Source organism: Calypte anna, chromosome Z (genome assembly GCF_003957555.1).
Source record: "Calypte anna isolate BGI_N300 chromosome Z, bCalAnn1_v1.p, whole genome shotgun sequence".
NCBI lineage: Eukaryota > Metazoa > Chordata > Aves > Apodiformes > Trochilidae > Calypte > Calypte anna.
Window position 1 is genome coordinate 64,451,967 of NC_044274.1, and position 23,716 is coordinate 64,475,682.

At 37.3% G+C, this 23,716-nt stretch overlaps 1 protein-coding gene across 1 annotated transcript in view; it reads right to left on the reverse strand.

Moving 5' to 3' along the window:
• Positions 1 to 2,632: 2,632 nt before the first annotated feature.
• Positions 2,633 to 23,716, reverse strand: part of SHOC1 (shortage in chiasmata 1) — a 57,315-nt gene continuing 36,231 nt past the window's right edge. Inside the window, exons 17-28 of the mRNA XM_030467780.1 lie at positions 21,237 to 21,309; positions 19,759 to 19,828; positions 18,991 to 19,179; positions 18,369 to 18,470; positions 16,548 to 16,659; positions 15,403 to 15,524; positions 14,371 to 14,464; positions 13,296 to 13,427; positions 11,723 to 11,872; positions 5,854 to 6,004; positions 5,063 to 5,611; positions 2,633 to 2,733 (exon numbers count right to left, since the gene is read on the reverse strand). Of these exons, the coding sequence (XP_030323640.1) occupies positions 2,633 to 2,733; positions 5,063 to 5,611; positions 5,854 to 6,004; positions 11,723 to 11,872; positions 13,296 to 13,427; positions 14,371 to 14,464; positions 15,403 to 15,524; positions 16,548 to 16,659; positions 18,369 to 18,470; positions 18,991 to 19,179; positions 19,759 to 19,828; positions 21,237 to 21,309 (1,845 nt within the window). The remainder of the gene's footprint in view (positions 2,734 to 5,062; positions 5,612 to 5,853; positions 6,005 to 11,722; positions 11,873 to 13,295; positions 13,428 to 14,370; positions 14,465 to 15,402; positions 15,525 to 16,547; positions 16,660 to 18,368; positions 18,471 to 18,990; positions 19,180 to 19,758; positions 19,829 to 21,236; positions 21,310 to 23,716) is intronic.

Below are 23,716 nucleotides of genomic sequence, written 5' to 3' on the forward strand. Positions count from 1 at the left end.
AACAGCTCAGATTTTGCAGGTCCCCTTTTTTGAGGTAACCAAGGAACCTGACAGATGAGTCTGGGCAGGCAGCAGAGCAGGGAGTCTCTTACCTGCACAGCCCACAAGACAGTCTCTCACCTCCAGCTGCAGAGGGCTTTGCATTGCTTTGCTGAAGGGAACATCTCATTTTCCTTTACCAAAGCCTATCCAAGAGGGCTGCCTGCTGAGGTCCCAGCTCTCACCAAACACTACACAGAGTCCTTCATGCCAACCTCATGGCAGCAGGATGCCCATAATAGAGGAAACTGAGTGCACAAATAGAGCAAAGCTCTGTGCTAAGTGCCTCAGCACCCCAAGGTCGCTTTTCCCACTGTCAGTCCATCAGCCAGGACCCCCCCCCCCAAGTGCAGGTGCCACCAGCCATGTCACAGGACAGTTTGCAAGACTGATCCAAGAACTGAGTGTCCCTGCCCACCTATGGAAGTCTAATGAATAGCTTTTATATTGCATCTTTTTGTCTCAGAATTAGTTGTGTCCCAACTCCTAGTTAGGGATGATTTAGGAGGGGAAAAATAGAGAGCATCTTTATACATAATAATAATTTTCTTTCCTCATTAAAATGACAGGAAGTGTTGGGGGGGGGAGAATGTCAGGTGATAAATTTGTCAATGTGTACATAGCTGTGGGAGACTAAGAGTCATAAACAAACACAGGAAAATCTGCTGGTCATTGGAAACCCTTTGTTTTCCACTGTCCAGCCAGTAACTAACTGTACACTGACATTTGTTCCACCTAATGGGAAATAATTGCAGACAGCACTTGAATTTTCTTTATTTAATGTAAGCAACATGCCTTTGTTTTCTAACTGATGCAAAAATTGTCTGAGCTAGTCTCCCATGACTATTTAGGTGAAAGTTTTGGCATCAGCCCTTGCCTGTGGGAAAGGGAGATGTAAATATATTGCTTGGCTGTGGCAGATATGATTTTTTTCACTATGGTCACTTGTGACTGAGACTTTGCAGTGCACTCTTAAAAGTATAGATTCCTGGGCCTGGAAATTTGTGAGATAATTCTGAAAAAGCAGAGCCAAACATGTGATTCAAAGAGATGGAAAACGGTTTGGTCAAGTGACCACAAAAATGGGCCAGAAATAGTAAGTGATCTGGAATTTCTGTTTAAGACTTTCTCTTATTTTAGGCAAAATAGGGAAACTGTGGCTTGTTTGCAATTCTTTTTATGCTATACATGAAAAATACTTCCTACAGTCTTGCAAAGAATTGAGGTACAAATGATTTAGGGATATTACTGTGAACTAAAATTGCTATTAGTGCTGTCATCATAACTTTTAGGAATTCTCAGCTAAAAATCTCCACTTCATTTTCTCCTAGAGACCAAAGCCTCCTCCCCTAAGTGCTGGTTTTGTTTTTCTGAACAGTGAATATGAGTTCAATGAAAGCTCAGTATTAAGAAAGTATTTTACTGCAAGCATAAACCATGAACTTGGTTGGGGTTTTTTTCCTTTGTTTTGGTGGTTCCTTTGTTGTCAGTTTTTTGGTTGGTTGGTTGGTTTGGTTTTGATTTTGTTTGTTTGTTTTCTGTTTGATTGTTTGTTTTCCCCTTTCTCTTATTCCATCTAACTTAAAAGGACTTCTGAGTTTGAAAACTGAATAATCTCAGCTGAAGGCCACTGAACAGGCACTGCATGCCTGCACAAACCACTTAGGCAATGAATCATGTATCCTGAATTTGCAGCAGAATGGAGTTACTGTCTGCCATTAATCCCACATGTATTTCCAGTCCAGCTGCCAAATCTTTAGATGGAAAAGTGAGGGTTTAGGCTCTATCCTCTAAAGAGGGTTCTATCTTCTTTCTCTGTAGCTTGTATTTAAGATGACTTTATTAAAAAAAAAAATTTAAAAAAAAAAAAATCTCTTTGCCCTTCCAGCTGTAGCCTACAGTATCTGTCACTGCCCCCCAGAGGACTCATAACCCTACACTGTAGCTAAAAAAAATTGTGGATGCCACCAAATGGCCTCTGTCAGATTACTCAGAGAGCTACGGTCCTAGTTTAGTTCTCTGAATTAAATAAATGTGTTAGAATCCTAAATTTCGACATATCTTTCACATGCTGTCCATAAAAAAATCAGGTTGTTTCTGCAGCTTGTTATGATGAGAGGCTCATCACATAGTTTCTAAAGGAGCTTTCAGAAGGAGAGAAGTGGAACTGAGCCCAGGGGACAGAGTCACAGCTGTAAGTGCAAGAAAGCTTTTAAGATGTCATGAGCAGCCCCGAAGTTCTGACAGATCTAGTTCATCTTTAAGTCTGGAAAGCTGCATGTTGAGGGAGCAAACATGGAGAAATCTATGAGCTTCAGTGTCTATTCCTTTATAAATATTTTTTTTTTTGTATAAACAGTGATAAAGTTAAGTTCATCCATGAGAACAAACAGACAAGCAGTAATTCATCAAGTTCAAGCAACAAGTTTGTTTAGTAAAATTTTAAAAACATACAGAAGAACCCTGAATTAGTATGGGTTCCTAAACTCTAATTTCTCTCTAAAACTGAACAAAATAAAGAATTTAATCCATTTCCCTTCAAATAGCTTAAGAACTTTTAGAAGTATGTGTAATATGCATATCCTCATCTCATTCAAAAGAATTTAAGACGTGTTTGTCCATCTCTTCTTCCAGGGACTCTTTCGTATGTCAGTCTCCTTTTTTTGAACTCTGATATTTCTGCAAGACCTGAATCTGGAAAAGAAGTGTAAAGAAAATATATGTATGCTAAATTAAAACACAACACACATGCAGACTTAACTGTTTCTCAGAAGCAGTAGCAGACTTTAGGTTTAATCAGTATGCTCTATATGAAAAGTATCGACTGCCATAAAATCAAATGTTTACAGATTATCTGCTATTTATTACCACTGATCAGCTTTATGCATACTGACCTATAATAATAATACAGGGCCTTATATAAAATATATACATCAACCTGTCACAATGTTTCAGTAAAGATTTTAATGCTGATTTCTGTGTCATCAACATTACACTCAGTACTATTCAGTAACTGTAAAAGTTAATACTTTTTAATGAGACATGTTTGTGTTTCCAAGTCGATTACAAAGCTACTGAAACACTTTTGATTCAGGTATTTTTGCAATAAAATATTTGAATAGTTGCTTATTCAAAGCAAATGAGTGCAGTAAAATTCTGTTTAGCCTTTACAAAGAATATTGTCAGAAAAATTTAAAACTGACCTAAGAATTCCATTGTTCAAGTGGGAATTCTGGTTTGGCATATTGGCATTAATTGTCTGTGGTTTAATAAAAGTTTGATCTGCAGCCTGAAGAAATCACTGGGGGTTCCCAGAATGTCCTTTTAACTTGGCTCTGTTCACATTTCTTAAACTTGGGCTTTCATATTTCTTAAATTTGGGACTTCAGAAGGCCTTCACTGTATTAGGGACTTTTTTTTTTTTTTTGCAGTAGCGTGCACTACTTACTATACTTATTTTTCCTCTAGCTAGTGAATAATAAAGTAAAAAAAAGCCTATTCTTCAATAATCTAAAAAAAAATTTTTTTTTTCCTTTTTTGGTTAGATTTAGATTTAGGTATATCCTACTAGGCAAGAGTAGTACCGAAAGCTTATCATTTGGAAGTCAAAATGTTTTCAGAATGCTGTATAATGTACAAGAAGAAACTGCCCTGATCTCTATGGAAACAATTGTATTTAGGATTTTATCTGATCAGTGCCAATTACAGGTTACTGAAATACTGTTAACTACTCAGCAATCCTCCAGGTCTCCATTTTAATCAGATCTGTTCAGAGTTTCCTTGTGAACATTTTAATTTACATAGGTTGAAAATTAAATGCAGTTCACCATATCTAATTAACTTTTCCCCTCTTTACTTCCAGAATAGCCTTAAACAGCCCATGAAACATAATTATACAAATTAGTTACTTGTGTTTTATGAATGAGTCTGATCTAATTAAAGTATTTAATGCTGCGTTGACCTTGCTCTACAAGAGATTGAACAATAGGCAGCAACAGAGAAAATATGAATTGAATCATCTGCATTGTGAGTTAAGCACATTATTTAAGAGACTGAAGCTTCCATTTTTAGGCAATGTGGAACCTCACCTATAAGGAAGCAGCAGAATTAAAAAAAAAATTCAACACACAATACAGCAAGACTCAGTTTGACAGGTTCTAGTGATGCTTTCTTGATTTTAAGACTCTGTGGATACATAGAGTATGGATACATAGTATAGCTTATCAAAAAAGGTCTCAAAACAACTGTATTGGGGAAAATAAACCAAGGGTAAGAAAACTACAAAACAAGAGAGAAGCCTAAACTTTTTCTGCAAGGACTGTAAACATCTTCAGGCTAAACAAAATTCTGAAGTACACACCATACCAGCTATTTGAAGAAATATGGCTTGGAATGATTTCAAGATGGAGAGTTTAGCCTTGGAGACATTAGCTAAAAAAAGCATTCCAAGAATAAGGGAACTGTATAAACCAAATTTAGAAAGTTGTCAGAGTGAAATTCTTAGGCAATTACTGCCAACAGCAAACACAACTGTTAGTAGTATCTAAATTTTACTCTCTGGATTTGCAGATTCTACTTTTTGTGCTTCAGAGAAAATACTTTCTAGTCTTTTCATAGCCCTTTTTGTCTGAACTTATATTTACAAAAATAATCTTTCTCAAAAACTTATAAAATAAATCTTGCTTGGTTATTATGCACATTCCAGGCACTGTAGAAGAGAGAAAAGGCTGAAGTTTACAATATTGGAGAGCTACACTTTTAACTATTTTACCAAAAATGATGGCATTAGTACGGTTCTACTTAAAAAAAATATTCTTTATGCTCAGACCAGAAAATAAATGCTTAGGAACCTTTTATCACAGAAGAAATATACATACAAGCAAGTTTTTTGGTAAAAGATACATGCAAATGTTGGGCTGGATATATTTAACAACTATTTGAAGAAAACACAGAATCTAATCTTACAGCTACTACTGTTTCTAGTTAAGATACAAACAGAATTTCAGCCTTGTTTTGGGCCTACCTTTTCTATATTTTTCTTTTGTCCATAAGACTTGTTTTCTTTTTCTTTTAGATTCTTTACCTACTTGGTGAAAATTCAGACTTCGAAGCTCATCTGGGTCAGCAAAGAAATTAGAGAGGAGACCATCAGATACAAAGGAACCACATGGGCCTGTGGGTGAGGGTTCATTCCACAGGGTCTGGTCGATCAGAACTTCTGGTGTCTTAAATGTTGCATCTCCAAATTCTTCCAGAAAATTCTTAGAGCTCTCCTGAGTTGCACAGTCACTGAAAGTTGAAAAGAAATCCTCTTTTTCAGAGTTTTTTGAAGACTGATCAGAACTATACTGTGTCTCGAAGGAATGTCTTTGATCATCAAGAGAACTTCTAACATCAAGATGAGCAAAATCTTCACAGTCCTTCGGTACAGCAAAAAAATTCTGCTTCTTCCTTGTAATTACTTCTGAAGAACATGATTTCTTTTGCATATAGCTTGGAAGATCAGAGTCAAGAAAACCCTGATGATGATAGAAGGGAGTAATTATGGCTTCAGAATTCATATGAGGTGGTCCTGGTAGAGAAAAATTTGAATGATTCTGTTTGGAGAATGAAAAATAATCTTAATTGCCCACATTTTACAGAAAACCAAGATGCCATTGAGCATTTTGATTGCAGTTTGTTTCTTCAGAATAACTGAAGAACTTTTTATCATAACTTTTTATGATTCTAATATACTCAGAGTTTAGTTTGCTTTCAAAGCAGACATGTTTTCCTAGTAATTAAAAATATTACCTGTACTGTTTTGTGCCTTACTGAGCAGGTCTGAAGACTGATGATTTGGTTTGAAATCTGGACAGAATGTGTTGAAGTTATTCGTGTTTCCTAGGGATAATTCAGCTTTCACTGGTGCTTCTAGTGGAGCAGCAGCTTTTACACTGTATGAAGATGTCATTTCACTAAAATGCTGAAATAAAAAAAAAAAAAAAAAAAAAAAAAAAGGATATTTGAGTACTTGAGTGTTTATCTTACATGTCTACACTGTCAAAAAAAAGTTAAACCAATTGCTAGCAGTCTAAGATGTATGAGTTTTTGCTCACTGGAAAGAAAAGACTTACTGATATATGAAAGATATGAAAGATACAGGAGTCAATGTGCCACCTGCCTTAAATCAATAGAAGAGAAAGTAATAGCCTGTGTCTTGATGTACAGGAAAATCAATACCTTAACAGACTTTATTCTATTTCATTAGTTCAGGGCTCTAGTGATGTAAGGGTTAATATAAAATGCCTGCTAGTGATTGTCTAGGGGTCACATTGACCTGAGAGAGGCTAACACAGAATGCTTCTTTAATAGAAACTAAAAAATTATTTAGGTAGCCATCACCTTAAAAGGGAAATACATGTGCTAAACTGGTAACTATAGCAATCTCCTTGAGATAAGAAACAGAACGCGTTGTTGGCTTGGCTGAAGACTGAAGAAATGTGCATGGCCAGAGAAGAAGAGCTGAAGAGTGTACATGGAGTTTCATTTTTACTTTATCCCCAGGACCCCCACTGAGAGACACCATGGCAAGTGCAGGGAGGACAATATGAAAATTACCTCCTGGGACTAATTTTGATACAAAGCAGGAGCAGGTGATGCATATGTATCGGTGAAATGCAATGAATATGTAAAACTTTAGTGTCTGTAACAAAAGCCTGATTGTGAGATTGGTGCACACAGATTTTGAAGGAATTATCCCCTCATCTCCCAGTGCTGAATAAACACTCCCCTCCCTGTAACTTCCCAAGTCAGTTTTGGTGGTGTCCCAGATGGGACACTTCTCCACCTGGGTCCTGCAGGACTGACAGACAACCTTGGAGGGACTCGGTTCCTAGGCACCCACTGTGGGGTGGACAAGAACTGTGATTAAGGAATGTTTAATGGATTTTAAGGTACAGGGACCCATAAGTTGTTTAGGACACTTGCTCTGGGTCAAAGCTGCCGAGATAGTGCACCAAGAGATGTCTTGTGCAAGGCAGAGCTCATTGGGTAAATAGAGAGCCCAATAGGGCACAAAGGACCTGTCTATTAAGAGGCAGGAGAAGGGTACCCGAGGGACCTTACCAATGACTGTATGAGTCGGGAGAAGGGTAAGAGGAAACAGCCAGATGGTGGGATCCTAAGTGGGATCCTAAGTGAGGAAGTGTGATTGTAGCCTAGGTAATTGTAACTTTGTTTTGTCTCTATGCTAAGAATCAATGGTGTGTGTCTATGTGTGCCTGAATGACATGAACATAGTTATGAAATGAGTATCCTTTTATCTGAGGAATTACTGTTACCTGATTATGCTCTGAAGTGTGGAAACTGTGGGGAGGAAAAAAAAGAGGAGAGGAGAGGAGAGGAGAGGAGAGGAGAGGAGAGGAGAGGAGAGGAGAGGAGAGGAGAGGAGAGGAGAGGAGAGGAGAGGAGAGGAGAGGAGAGGAGAGAGGATAGGAGAGGATAGGAGAGGAGAGAGGATAGGATAGGATAGGATAGGATAGGATAGGATAGGATAGGATAGGAGAGAGGATAGGATAGGATAGGATAGGATAGGATAGGATAGGATAGGAGAGAAGAGAAGAGAAGAGAAGAGAAGAGAAGAGAAGAGAAGAGAAGAGAAGAGAAGAGAAGAGAAGAGAAGAGAAGAGAAGAGAAGAGAAGAGAGAAAAAAGGAAAAAAAAAAGGGAGGTTTATTACTGGGAATTGGGTTTCACTTACTGTAAGTGTAAACTTTGGTCTAATTGGGACTATTAGTAGTCAAAGGCCAAAGTTTTAAAATTTTTATAGGTTTGGAAGTGAACAAAGTGAGTGTGTGCTACATGGGGATTATCATTGCAACCTACTTTATGAGATCCTTTGTAGGAGGTGCAGAAGTACATGGCTGTAGAATTTAGTGGTGGTGATTCTTATGATCCAAGCTTTTATTTAATATTTTGATTGCGAGGAAAGATCGGCCACTACTCATGAATGTTACACGAATTTACAAAAATGTCAGGCTTTATGATTTAAGTGAACTGCAGGGATTTATTTTGAGGAAGGGAGAAAGTGGCACCACCTTTGGAAGAAAGGGCAGGTTTTCGGGCGGAGAGATTTTGCATGGATCAGTCACTCTGGGGAGAGAGTTGTTAAGAAAAGAAAAGAAAAAAAATGAGAGCAATAAAGTTTTATCACTGTCCACCAGTGCTGGTCTCTGGATGGAGACAGGAGGGGTGAGTTGGACCCCCTGTTCCTACTTGGCTGCTGTTCTCAGCTTTTTTCCTGCTCTCCTGTAGCTGAAGCCGAAGTGGTGAGAGAAAGCGAGGGAGCTGGGGGGGTGAGGGAGGGAGGGGGAAGAAAGAAAAAGAGAGAAAGAGAGAGAAAGAGACAGAAAGAGAGAGAGAGAGAAAGAGAGCAAGCACCTTCTCCTTTTCTCTTTGAGTTTTTATACAGCAGGAAGGGCTGTCTTTTCAGAGACTTTTCCATCTCGAGAACTTCTCTTTAAATTGGAAATGTTCAGTGCTTGTTATCTCACTAAATTTATTATCTTTGTCTTGACAGCGTACCAGGAGACCTTCTGATTAGCATTCTTATCTTTAGGCGCCTGCTAGGCACGATACAAACAGTAGCTAGTTAAGTTTGGCGTAAAAATCTGATAATTGAGAATAGGTTTGACATATTTTTAAGAGTAAAAAATGCTGAATTTGAGAGACAAGTTCATGTTTTCGAAGTGTTTACATCAGTCATTTTGTCACTAGGACTGTGATGTATCTCGGGGGCTCATCCTAGAAAAGTGGAGCTGACTCTACTGGGAGTACTTAAAAGCAAACTTGGTGTGGAGTATTACCTGTTGTTTTTCTTCTAGCACCCACTGCCTGAAAGTTGTAAATAAGAAAAGCATTCTAGATGTCTGGAGGCATCTCTCCAACTTAAGTCTCACTAAGGCTCTCAGAGCAAAGAAACTCATTAGCATTCCAAAGTCTCTCATCCTAATGCCAATGGCATGCTAAGGTTCAGTAACTGCAAAATAAAGTGCAGCATATTGGACTGCCCCACAGTAAAAATTACTGTTTGTTAAAGATCTCAGTTTCTCTACCCTCTGTATAGCAATACTGCCTGCCTGATGGGGTGGTAGCAGATTTAAAGGAAAACGTACCATCACTAGTGTGGACTTTCCTGTGACAGTCAGGGCTGCTGAAGAGCCAAAGGGCCAGCTGCAGCTTACAACTTATCATGGGCAGCTGTAGGTGTCCTCACCTCCCCCTCCCCACTGCAAGGGGAATAAAAAGGGGCCAGGCCCTAGCGGAGGCAGTGGCAGCGGGACTCTGCCTGCAGATGGCCCGCAGAAACCTCAGTGCTGTGGCTGCCACCATCAACATCGTCACAGCCTGTCACCTCCTGCCCGCCATCCTCAGGGACCTTCCCCAGCTATGCAAAATTGGCTGGGGGTGAGCGGGCATTGGAGGAAATGAATTTCTGACTGGAGCAGGGAGAAGGAGACAGGCACTCGAGGTGGAGGGAACAACCTAAAGCAGTGGCCAGGCCAACCCAGGTGCTGAGCTTCCCTAGGAAGAAGCAGTGGGTCCCCAGGCCAAACAGAGATAAAGAAGAGGGAGTGCAGAGACATTTCACGCAGCCCGAAAACCCAACGGCAAATTAGAGACAAAAGCTCCGAAATGGCTCCTTCTTAGTGCAAAGGACACGAGCTGAGCAGCACAGGGGCGGCTTCCTCGCCCTGCCCTCACTCGCACCCCATCCACCATTCAGCTGGTGGAGGAGCCAGGTTCCCAAGACTGGGGCTGAACTCATCCAAAGGTGGCTCCAGGGATGCTCCTGAACAGGGCCTGACATCACAAGGGATCAGGGAGAGGGAGCCTACCCACCAGGGTGACGCTCCGTAGTGGTTGGAGCAGGGATGGTACAGCGGGGATATAGGGGTGATGATTATATCGGAGTAAAAGGGAACCACCACTCAAGCTGAAAAGGCATATTTATATAAACACTTAAAATACAAATTGGGCAAACAAATAGGGATACATAAATTTTTATATATGCCCAACTCTCCAAAGCCCCTTTGGGGTAGGGACTTACTGGAACAATTGGGAGCAGTAATAAGATTTATTAAAGGAGAAATAACTCTTGAAGTAAGGGATCAGAATTATATTAAAATAATTAGCTTATAATTGGCCACCACTCCCACAGAAGTTAAAATGGACCAAAAGATAATAGATCAAGTTTACCAAGGAGTATTGGCTTCTGATATCCCAAGGAGAGCTCAACCAGTTATACATTTTAAGGACTACCAACCTTCCTTGGAATGATGGAATGGTGTAGGCTTTGGATTTATAACTATGGGATACTGGTTAAACCATTGTATGCACTAACCAACACTGACCAGAAACTGCTTCAGTGGAATAAAGCAGCAACAGGGGCCTTTGAGAAACTGATAAAAGCTCTAATGGAGGCCTTGGCACTTGGAATACCAGATGTGAGTGAACCATTTTTCTTATTCTCACATGAAAAACAAGGTATAGCCCTAGGGATACTGGCCCAGGACCTGTATGGTCCACCATACAGACAGGCAGTGGCAAATTTTTCTAAACAGCTGGATATCCTGGCTAAAGGTTGGCCCAGATGCTTGAGAGCTGTAGCTGCTGTACTATCTAATGTCCAGGAGGCCTGAAAATTCACAATGGGCCAGAAGATCACTGTGTTAGTTTCCCACACAGTCTCTGCTGTCCTGTAAACAAAAGGTGGCCACTGGTCATCTCCTCAAAGGTTTCTTAAATATCCATCTATAATGGTTGAACAAGAGGATGTGACTACTGACAATAGTCGTAACTAACGTTGTCAACCATCTTCTTTCCTTAGTGGAAATACAGGAGAACCTGTTGAGCATGATTGTCTCCAGACAATAGAGGCAACCTATTCAAGTTGACCAAACCTTAAGGAGAATCCCATGGAAGAAGAGGAAAATTAGATCATTGATGGAAGCAGCTTCGTCCTGAATGGAAAAAGAGCATCTGGATATGTGGTAACAACGGCCACTGAGGTAACAGAATCCAGCCTGCTTGGCACAGCTGGCAGATACCTTGGCACAAAAGGCAGAAATCATAGCCCTTACTTGAGGGTTGGAGTTGAACCAATAATTCATATTAAGGCACACCAGAAGGTAATCTCCAAAGAAGAAATGGGGAACTGACTGGTGGATGGAGAGGCAAAATGGGAAGCAAAGGTAGAAATATGTACAGAGAATGCCCTTGTTCCAGATGGACAAATCATACTTGAAGGAAAGCCTGTATATATAGAGGATCAAAAACTTGTAACTGATATAGGAAGGAAGTAGTGTCTGCAATGGATTGGCATGTAACATCATATGATTATCATACATCATAGAAGAATAGTAATGAGCAGGGAAGGGAAGAAGAGGGGGTAAAGGGAGGTAGTGAGGGAAAGCAGCCAGGAAGGCAGTAAGGAAGTCACATAATGATGACTTCACAAAAAAAGCTGTTGTGAATTAGGTGACTCAACGGTTTAGATATGAATTATATGATAAAGCATATAATTAATTCTTATATCATAGCAGCAAGTAGCTTTGTATCAAAAAACCCCACAACTGTACTACAACAATGCAAAAAGACATTAATTAGTTTTAGATCTAAGACATTAATTAGTTTTGGCCAACCTTTAAAACTTTTTTTGGAACCTCTGGGAGAAGTTCCTGAAGTTGATCAAAGCTTGCAAGGAACAACTTGTTCAGTGAAGATTCCTTCTTTAACATCCACTGAGCAACCAGAGGGTTGATACATGGAAATGTAAGCAAGCATTTCTCTTTCTGGAATGGAAGTTATTTGGTTAGATTAGTATCTGACAAAGTTTTTATTTTCCCTGCTTCTACAGAATTTTACCTATTCCCCATGAATAGGTCATACAGTTCATCATAGAAATAGAGCTTTCAGTCACTGCATTTTTATAGCCCCAGGAACACTTTTTTTTGTAACTACAAAATCCCAATAGTGTATAATTTTTTTATAAAACAGTTAATTCTGCATAATCTGATAAAAAGCAAGTACAGTCTAAAATTGGTTCTTTTCTAGAGGATGAAACTAGTGAACCATGTAAACTTGCATTGAAAATGCACCACCAGCTTTATGGTTTATTCTCCATTTTGAAGAGAATTACCTAAATCAGGATAAACTGAAAAAGCTGGTTTTGCTTTACAGAAGTTACATTTGATAACAGCAAAGACACCAGTGGCAAAAGCAGGAGTTGGGAGGGATAGGCTCAGTGTCACACAGAGGGCAGCAAATGAGAGCTGTAGCATTTTAAAAATGCCACCTTCCAGTCCTGACTCTATTAACACTCTGTTGTCAACAGATGCCAGGATTTTAAAAGTTTAACAGAAACAAAATACAACCAACAACTCCTCTCCCTTTTTATCAGCACCCTTAATCTCTACATACTACCACCTTTGCTCAAATATCCCAGACATGAAAGGTCACACCAATTCCTGCTTTAAAATACTTCTGAATTTTGCAAAAGCCAGAAAAGATCATGGCTTTACAAGAACTCGAAGTTTCCAAATAAAATGAACAAATACATGTTTAATTTGAAAACCTGTGTATACAAGTTAAAGAACACCACATATTGGATTGTGGTTGATGGACCTGTTCCACCACTTACTGTAAATACCCAGTAAATAACTATGGCATGAAAAGTTAAACAAATTTCTGCTATCTTGTATTACAGCAAGTCTGTAAGTGACACCACTGACTTCAGTGATGGATCAATACTTCTGAAATTGGCTTCCTGCTACAGTGAGCCATTGTATGTGTATCCTTTGCAGCTGGGAGAGTCTTTTAAACTTAGTGCCTGGAACTGGAGAACTGTACACGCTGGCCACTGGAGGATGAACTTCTCTACTCATTAATTGTGAAAGCATGAAGAAATTCCAAGTTGCAGCTAATCACGCTGGCAAGGATGATGGAAGCATACATATATATATACATATATAAAACCATATATATATATAATGTGCATATGTATATATATACATTGTGTATATGTGTATATATATATGTATATAAATATGCATACATATGAAGCGTGCATTATACATATGTATGTATATATATGTGTACAAAACAATGCTTTTTTAAAATAATATGTTTTAAGAGAACAACAAAAAAAAGCCTAGAAATGTATGGGTCTGAGAAACAGGCAGAAAATAGTGTAATTTAATGGAAAGATAAGCAAACCTCAGATGGCAAGACAGAGAGCCAGGATTTGTCCAACCACTCATGAGGACTGGAATGAGATGCTATTAAAATGTTGTCAGCAATCTGACGAATTACCAAGGCTGTCTCTTCGATTCCTGGCATAAGAACTACCTGAAAGTGACATATAATATTTTTTGTTAAACTTACACTAAAGGAGAGTCTTAATTTGCTGCAGTAGTTAAATGGGAAAGTTTATAGGTGACCCTGAACACAACAGCTGGTAAAGTGGAGTAATTAAACCTGATCCATGATTATAACATGAAGGAATTCCAACCTCTCAGCTGGCCATGAATTACACTCCTTATTTATGCAAATCCTATGTAAGTGAAATTAAGTTTATCCTGTAGTCTTTCACATGTGATCATGCTTATGGGTATAGTATGAGTTCCTAAAAACTAAGTAATTCTTAGATGCCTAATACAGTTTTAGAAGATGTGTAACACTTTGAAGTTGGAAGTAATTTCCACACGAACTACACTGTACAAATAAGTAAAAAAATGTCTAAAAAATGTGATGTCATAAAAAATAAGTAAGTTACAGAACTCAGCTTGGTAGGCTGAATGAAACTTTTGCTCCATTTTCTAATGTTGATTATGTTAGGTACTCTATGATGTGATTTATAATGAAAAAAAAGTTAATTTATCTTGCAATAGTAAAAAAACCCAAGAAACCAGATGACTGATAAGGAAAATATGCTTTCTTTCCTTCTACTACACTAGTAACATCATATTAATCTGAAACTTCAAATTAAGCCAAATCAGGATTTATAAGCATTCAAATAATTTATGAAACTATGAAATTAAGGGTACAATCTAATTTCTGGACTCCTACTCATAAAAACACTTCAGCTATTTGAATCTGATTCAACTTGCAGTGGAGTCAAGACAGTATCTTCACTGATATCCAAATCACTGAATTAAGCACCTATCTCATTTTAGTAATTTCAAGCTGCTTTATCTTTGTGATATAAAACGCATACTTGATTTTGCACTTCCAAAATATCATACAATTACAGTTAAAACAGAAAGATTGTTACAAAAAAAAAAAAAATTACCTTCACTTCAAAGTCTTCTGACTTCTGTGTAAGTTCAATTAGGGTGGCATAAATTAAGGCAAGGTTAACAAGAGTATCTCCCCTGAGACTGTACCTATAAAACAGTTTCATTGGACCATTCATGTTTCATATGCATATGTAATAATTCTAATAATTCCATATGCTTATAAAAGCCAGTTTAGTTTCCTGGAATTTAGGATACTAGTACAGTTTGAGCACTAGTATCTGTGAAAGGAGAATCAGGACACAGTGATAAGTGCTGCAAAGATGCACCATGAGGAAGAGTGTGGAGTCAGCCCACAGCAAAACAAGCCAGGCCTGAAGGACTGAATCAGAGTCCTGGAGAAAAAAGTGTAAAGAGAGGAAAGGTGGTGTTTGGAAAACTTACCACTTGCTCATAGAAAAAAAAAATAATCTCAGCATAGGTAAAATAGGAATGTTTTTGAACTGGCATCAACAAAAGCTGTGCTTTCATAGCAAAAGGAGAATCTTGATGGAAGGGAAGAACACTTGAAGATTATCTTCCTATTGCAGATGAGGTACAATGATTCTAACACAATAATTTGTAAGCATTCTAGGGGTCAATTTACTTCAAATAATTATAAAGAATGATTCCAGAAGCTTCCTTACTCCTTTGAAATTGCTGGACCTATTGATTTGTAATACACCTCATATTAGCATTACCTGCCTCAAATCCTGCTACTTTATAAGAACCATTTCTGTATCTCTTGCGTGAGACTAGAAAGAGCCTAACACATAAACCCATCTTTGCTAACTTTGTTTAAGGTGCCCAGTGATTACAGTTACTTCTATCAGTGAGATTTTTAACACGAGCATGATGACACTGTAACTAAGTGAAAAGCCCAAACCCACACTAGAAATATGAGTTTAAGATATTTATATGGTTCTATGAGAAATGTGCTCCTGCAGACTAATTTAAGTGAGATTGTTAGCTTCTTCTAATATGCAGCTTTCTATAGTGTCAGGTTTGTTTTAAAAATACCCAGATAATGCAAGAATTAAAAAACTTACTCTAAATCCAGTCTTTCTCTGGAATAAAAAACAATCCAACAGCATGTATATTGAAGTGATAATGCCATCAGCTTTGATATTACATTGTCACAGGACTTCTCATAATTTAATTCTTCCATACTCTACCATAAAATTAATATAAAAAGTAAAAAGTAAATGTATTGTTAGGGCTATCACAAGCTTTTAATGTGCATCACTCTATTATGCAGAAGTTAGATCAAACATCAACAAAATTAAATAATATAGGTATTAAAGACATATGCAGGAGTCAGGAAAACTAGGGTTTATTCCCAACTTTTGTTTGACCTTTATAAAGCTGATTCTATTTCATGCTGCTTTTTTCCTTTTTATGATATTATTTTTCTTTTTTAAAATGAAATTATGATACTATTTTTCCTATTTTTTATGATATTATTTTCCTTTTTTTTCCTTTTTATGATATTATTAAGATTTCTAAGAACTTTAATAATGCAAGATATGTAACAAGCCTCATGGTACTTACTTAATCTATACAAATCACATTATACCTATACTGCATACAAAAAGTACATTGCTAATTGAAGTGGCACTTGTAGTAATCTGGAAATGCCTACCTCTGTTGTGCTTGCAATACAAATTGAAAAATTTATTCTTTGTCTATCTTTCAGTAGCAGTTCTACCTGCAAAGTCATCTATCTAAGTGAATGCCAGAATTTAAGTACTATGCTATTGTCTAAACTTCTGTTTTATTGAAAGGATAACAAATTATCCTCTAGACTAATTTAAGTAACTGTCTGAAATGGGATGAATTACCACACAGCCCGATAAGAGAGTGTGGTCTCAGATACACTTAGTTGGTTAGTACAATATTTCCTCATACAATTCTATTTCCAAGTATGTATCCTTTAACTATACTTAATACAATCCAGTATTAGGTCAAATGTTACATTTTCATGAAGGAAAGTAGGTTCAGACAGGAGAACATTTGAAACTAGTCAGACTGGCACTGATAAATTGTGGAGTTAATGAATTTGGAAATCATTTCTGTCATGAGGCAATGCAAGAATTAAACACAAGGAAGAAAAGATATGTTAGAAGGCTACAGATATGGCCTAGGAGTGACCCAATGAATAACAGAATTTGGATATATTAGGTTTATTTTGTACCTGCAAAAAGATAGCAGTACGTTCATCTATTGTCAACACAACATATCGATCTGTACTTCCAAAGAGACTTAAGGAGTAATTGCTGCTTCTTTCAACAAAGGTAATGCTGTACCTAAAGAAATAGAATTATTTTATCAAATCTCAATTAAATGAAATAATAAGGTTTTCTTAAAGGAAATCAATAACATACATTTCTTAATACAATTTTTTAAATCAAACAGTCTTTTCTACTTTGATCTCAAATGCTCAAGTTCACTTTAAGACACACTTGAATACACACCAGTGGAGCAGTGAATTAATGAAATGTTACTGAATTAATTATATCATGTTGCTAGCTGTACTGAATATGACCTTAATATACAGCCTTTGGGATAAAAAAAAAATAATAAAAAAAAAAATCCAAAGACACAGTATAGAAAGTGGGAGAGATAAACCAAGAAAATACACTGATAACCCTTCTGAGCTGCTATTATTATTGTGTACTGCATTTCTTTTCTTCCTTTCATAATTGTGCAGCACAGGGAAAGCAAACTGAGTTAAAAATCCTTGACTGCCATTGGTATGATCCTAAATTTTTCTTACTGAGTAAGAACTGCCTTCAACAAAGCCTCCTGTTACCAGCTGTGTTAGCAGAGTCACTGAATGAACAGCACATGTTTTAGGACTTCTGGGGGGTCTTGGCTGACTAATGAGGGAAGTTGAGAAAAGACAATTGTCATACTACTTGGCCTCATCTGTAGAAAACACAAGAGGTCTTGACCTGAATCTGCCAGCAGTTAAGTCCTCTAGAAACTTGTATGGACAGTGTAAGCAGACATTAACAAAAAAAGTGAACTATAAGCTTTTCTGAAACTATGTAGTTCTTTGCCCACCTATTTAATTACTTCATCAGTGCTAAAAGTAGCCAGTGAGAAAGTACCAAAAAACATTCCTGAATATTTGTCTTACAGCCAGGCCACAGAGCCTTTTAAAAGGTCAGAGTTTAAAACTGCCTGTCAAATTTAATCATAGAATTTTAAAAGTCAAATATGTAAAGTTTTTTTCTCCTGTTGAATTTCAAATAGGCATAGCTCAGAAGTAGCCTCTCAGTTGACTTGATACAACAAGGATCAAAACTGGTTTATCTTTAGAGCAACACAGTGAAGTCAGCAATCTCTACATCTGATACTGCGCTTAAGAGAGCTGCTGATTTGTCTCTTTTCTCTATTATTTTTCTGATAAAAGGTACTTTTATCACATACTACTGTGAAAACAAATTGCAAGAAAATTATTTCAAAGAAAATTATGCATACGTGCAATCATTTACAAGCATTGGAATTTTTGTGGGTGTTAAAAAGTATTCTAAGTAAATATTAGGAATGAAATTTACAAATAAAGTAGATTTTGTTTTTAGCTTAGCCTTTCATGCATCAAACAAACAAAACCTCTTCTATTGTTGCTTTTTTTTCCTTTTTTAAAGCATAGCTCTGGTACTTCAAATACAAAAATTCCCAATAATTTTTTATGAATAATTAAATACTAAAAATAAAAATATATTGTATAACATTAGGATTTTCAAGGGGAATTAGGGAATTTTAAAAGTTGTTTTGATTAAAAGTGCCGGTTCATCATTAAAATAAACAAATTGGCAATTGCAGTCCAGGTGATATACATGTGAAACTATGGAATTAATCCATCAACTTAAGGAGAAAAATGATTGTCTTGCCTTTTAAAACATTAATGGTATAATTGTAGTAATGCATGCTAGAGTAGGACAAAATAGATGTCCTGGAAAACTGGAAATAAACAGTCAATAAGATTAAATGGGTTATTTTCACTCACTTGGATTCCAAAAGCTGAAGAATATTTTGCATGTTAAGAAGTCCTTCAGTTGTCAGAAATACATATGGAATTTGTACTTCCAGAAGAAATGAACCATACTGACTCCCTGAAACATTTTGTGTATGTAAGATAACAGTTCCATAGCTATAAAGATACATTTAGGTATTTAAAGAGACATATTTTTGAGCGTGACTTTATTCATGCTCATTAAAATGCTTCCATTACATGTTTTTTGTTTGGTTTTTTTTTTTTTTCAAAATTGAACTCTTCTGAAACTCTTTAAAATTAAAATTTAATTTATATTCCTTAGATCTACGGCAACATCCCCTTAGGATGAGGAAGGGTAGATACATACTGTAGTATCTGTAAATGACTGGTGACCCTGGCACAAGTCTTTATCATCTTTATCATTTACTACTACATCCTAGACAACACTAAGCTCATACCCTAAGGAAAACTTCCTGTTTTATAGATAAAACAGCTGTCTGTGCTTAACTTCAGCTTTCAGAATTTGTTATTCATTCTTTTCCACAGTTACATGAGCATAGCATTTTATTAGGGAACAGAAAATGTTTTCCTTTCATATCCCAGCCCAATTGTTTAACACAATTCTGGAGAGCACTTACCCATTTGTATTGTTTCAGGGAGGGTAGTTTTAAAAGTCATGTAAGTAACATTCAGTTTTTTGCACAAATTATTCCAGCAAGAGTTTTCAGAATAATCATATTCCATTACTAATGAGAAGTGTGTCCATGGGAAGTCAGCTCCAATTTGCTGATTATGTACAATAACACAGGAATATCTACTAAGACTTAAAAAAAATATAACAAAATATTTTTAAAATTCAGGTAGAATTGCCCTCAGAATAAAAAAAATATTTTTGCTTTGAAGAATTACCACTGCTTAAAGTCTGTTTACAAAAAATAATTTACCCTTTCTGAATTTTAAACTGATCAATTTAATAATTAAAAGCTGTACTTCCCATTCTCCAGTTACCTACCTTGGACTATTCATATGTTCCTGGAACAACACAATCTGTCATTATTCTCCCTCCCCATTAAGTCCTCCCCCCTCTTCTTCTGAAACATGAAAACTCTACATGTTTCTCTACATACTTTTCTAAGCAAATTTTCCTAAAATGTGCAACTCCCCCAAATTAAAAACACAATTGCACATATTTGAGAAGTTCCTATAAGCCTCACAGATAAGCATTTTACTAGAGTGTGGACAAAATTCTCCCTTCCTAGAATGAACAGGGAGATCCCTATTCTGAATGTTTTCATTCCAGACTGGAAAGTTCCATGGAAATGAAAAAAGTAAAAACTTGAGTGAAAACCAGGTAACAACCTGAGTAAAAACTTCATTCTCAAAACTGAAGAATTTAACTTACTTGCTGATTATATCTTTACAGCCTAAAAAGGTTCCCTTTTTATCCGAATTCAAATCCACAGCTTTTAAACCTGTACAAAAAGAACTAAAGTCTTAATTTAAAAAATGAGCCTCTGCAGGTATGAATCAGCAGTACGTAGTAAATATGAAACACTAAAGAGTATTAAAATTTTATCATTGTCTTAATGAAGCCAAATGAGATTTCAGTTTCTATTACATTGGTGGGTATAAGGATTTTAAAACTTCCATTTTTTAATTAAAGTACAAAGTAAAGTAAACAAGTTTCATGTCTCATAAACTAACAACCTGATTACCTTAAAATGAAAAATTAAAAATTAGTGCAAAGGGAATAATCTCTGCCACTTTGTGGCAAATGTAAACTCCTTTATGTTTTCTGTACACTTCAAGTTTTACAAGTATGACTGGTGTAGGTAAAAAGGGGTATTTGTGTAAGACAATGCCTTTCTTCAAAAACTTAGTTAGCTGGGTTGACTTGTGTTTGCAGCCAAGTCTTAAGATCTTAAAACAAATAAAATACTTAACATTAACTATTGTTATTAGTAAAAGCATTGTGAACATGCCTCCTCCCTTTGAAAACATTCTAAAAGACGGGGTTCCTCCTTTTAAGAGAGCAGGAAATTTACTTTACTAGTAAAGGCAAAAGAACAATGCAATACCTGACACTGTTGATAAAATTCAAGCAAGAATGAGCCACAAAAAAAGGGTTTTAAAAAGCAGTATAGAAGGAATCAGTGGCTTGCTCTAAACATAAGTGCAGGGTCAAATAGCTGTCCTCTTAAGAAATATTTATTTTACCAGCTGAATCTCTGATGTAGAACAAACTTGTACAAAAACTGCTCACAGGTAGAATGATGAATTGATTAAAATGTTGCTTGGGGGCTGAGACACTGGAAAAAGTATTTATTTTCCTTGAGCTTATTGCTACAGCTGACAGCTTACATATTTAGCAGATGAGAAAAGCCATCAACAGATGGCCAAGGGAAATAATTATCTGTACCTAACTACTCAGTTAAGATTTTAAGCTAGGGAGCTTAGTTATGAGTTTCAGATTCTAACTGTAACCAAGGTTCCAAGGAAGAAAACTCGTGACCACTGATCAGCTAAAAACAGAGACAATCTGGCCAAAAACCCAGATGGAATCATAATTAGGCAAAGGGCAGCCCACACCTCATTTGTTTTCTGTTAAATAAATCTCTGACTTGGCTGATGAAATACCATTCTCTCGCAACGAAGACCACCATACTAGAATTCTTAGTTGGCAGAAAATAAAATTAGAAGATATAAAAAAGGTTGATGAAAGAGTTTGAAACAGAAAACAGGGAGAAAAGTGTATTGAAAGGTTCCTGGTGAGGATAAAAGGGACGAACACCAGCAAAAAGTATACAAATAGGAAAGCAGCAAAGATCAGAATCACAGTAACTTCTTCTTTCAAAAACACACATAAAAATAATTATTTACCATCTACTTTAGATAAGCTGTGAATGAGAGCTCCTTTTTCTCTCTCAGAGTCCATTCTTGTTATGATTAGTATCTGGAAGAAGTAAAGTAAAAGAAACTCTAGTTCTGTAAAAAAAAAAATTTCTTCAGTCTGCATACATCTTTCTTTCTCCTTTGCACAGGAGGTGGGAGATGGACTAAATAGGTGGCAAAAATGGAAACCTTGGAGTCTTCAACAATGACAGTCACAGAATCATAGAATATCTCAAGCTGAAAGGGACCCATAAGGATCATCAAGTCCAACTCCATGCTCTTGACAGGAATATCTAAAACTAAGCCATATGACTAAGAGCATAACCCAAATGCTCCTTGACCTCTGGAAGGCTTGGTGCCACAACCACTTACCTGAGCAGCCTGTTCCAGTGACTGACCACCCTCTCACTGAACCTTTTCCTAACATCCATGCTGATTTTCCCCTGATGTAGCTTCATTCCATTTACTCAGGAAATTCATCTTAAGGAAGTTGTAGACTGTGATGAGTGCACCTATCAGCTTTTCTTCTCCAAGCTGAACAAACCAAGTGATCTCAGCCATGTTTCAAAAGTCTTGTCCTTGAGGCCTTTCACTGTCTTGGTTGCCTTCCTCTAGATGCACTCTGACAGTTCAATGCTGGTTTTTTTGTTTGTTTGTTTTGTTTTTTGTTTTTTGTTTTTTTTTTGTGTGTGTGTGTGCCCAAGACTGCACAACAGTACTTGAGGTGGGGCTGCACCAGTGCAGTGTAGGCAGAGACAATCACCTCCCTCATCTGGCTCGCTGTGCTGTGCCTGATGTGCACCAGGACAGGCTTGGTTGTTTTGGTTGCCAAGGCAAACTGCTGGCTCATATTCAACTTGCCATCAACCCAGATCTCCAGATCTTTCTCTGTGGGGTTGCTCTCGAGACTCTTGTCCCCCAGTTCATTTCTCTAACCAGATTTACTTTATGCCAGGTAACAAAATCCAGCAGTTGCTCTTGTAAAATTTCATATGGTGATTGCCCAGCTCTGTAGCCCATCCAGACCTATCTGTAACCACTCTCTAACCTTGAGGGGACTTACAGCTCCTCCTAATTTATTATCAGGAGGAAAATCATCAAACTCTTTTACTGTGCATTTGACTCCTGTATCCTGATAATTTACAAAACCATTAAAGAGCACTGGCTTTAAAATTGAGACACCAGGGACTGACAGCCAGTTTGAGGTATGCCCATTTACTATAACTTTTTGAACCTGACCCAGCACCCAGTTGCTTAATGCGTTGTGGATTTGTGTAGGTGTGTGTGCTAGACAGTTTATACAGAATTGTTATTGATCCAGACAGTAACAAGAGTTTTGATAAAACCAAAAAAACACCACACCCACCAGCTTCGCTTGGTCAGCTAGATGGGTGACCTTGTCACAAAAGGAAATTAAATTTTTAAAGCAGGACATTCCTCTCATGAAACTGAGCATGACCAATCACTGCGCTGTCTCTTATGTATTTTTCAGCAATTCCCAGAATAACCTTCTCCATCACTTTATCAGGCACAAAAATGAGCCTGACAGACCTGTAATTACCAGGTCTTCCTTCTCACCATCTTGAAAATTCGAATATTTGCCAGCTTTCAGATGGCCAGGATTTCCCAAGACAGTTGGAATATAATGGAGAGGTTCTGCAATTACACTAGACAGCTCTTTCAGTACCCTGGAATGAATCCCATTGGACCCCATAAATTTATAGGGAACAGATAGAGCAGCAAGTGTTAAACAAGTTGAGAGCTGACTGGGAGTTTATCATCACTCCAAACTTCCAGCTCCAGGGGCTGGGGTGTTGAAGACACTGTTGAAGACACGGTGAGGAGGGTGTTAAATATCTCTGCTTTATCTATATCCCTATTTACCCATTGAACAAGAGACCAATGTGATCTCTAATTCTTATTTTGCTGTTAACATTTTTAAAAGCCCTTTTTGTTGTCCTTCATACTGCTGGCCAGCTTGAACTGTAATTGAGCTTTGGCATATGAATTTTCTCCCCACAGTGGCAAACAGCACTTCTGCAGTCCTCCATTTCCTGTCCTTCATTACAGTGTCTGTTTCTGCCTAGAAGATTTCCCTTTGTTCTAGAAGAAGGTCACCGCTCAGCCAAGCTGGACTTCTGCCCTATTGCTTGGCTTCTGACACTTTGGAATTGCCTGTTCCTCTGCTTTTAAGAGAGGGCAGTGAACAGCACTCCTGGACACCAACACCTTTCCAGGGGGTCTTACTAAATAGCTCCTTCAGCAGCCTGAAGTCTGCTTACTCCACAGCTGGGTTCAAAGTTTCTCTGGTGTTTTTTCACCTATCACCAATGATTTGAAACTGGCAGTATGTGTTCATTACAAGAGTTGAAGAAACAATATCATAGAAGACATCAGTATCAGAATTCAGTTTTATAACCAAAGCCGTACTAGAAAAAAAATCTTAAATGCAAAAATTGGAATAAAAA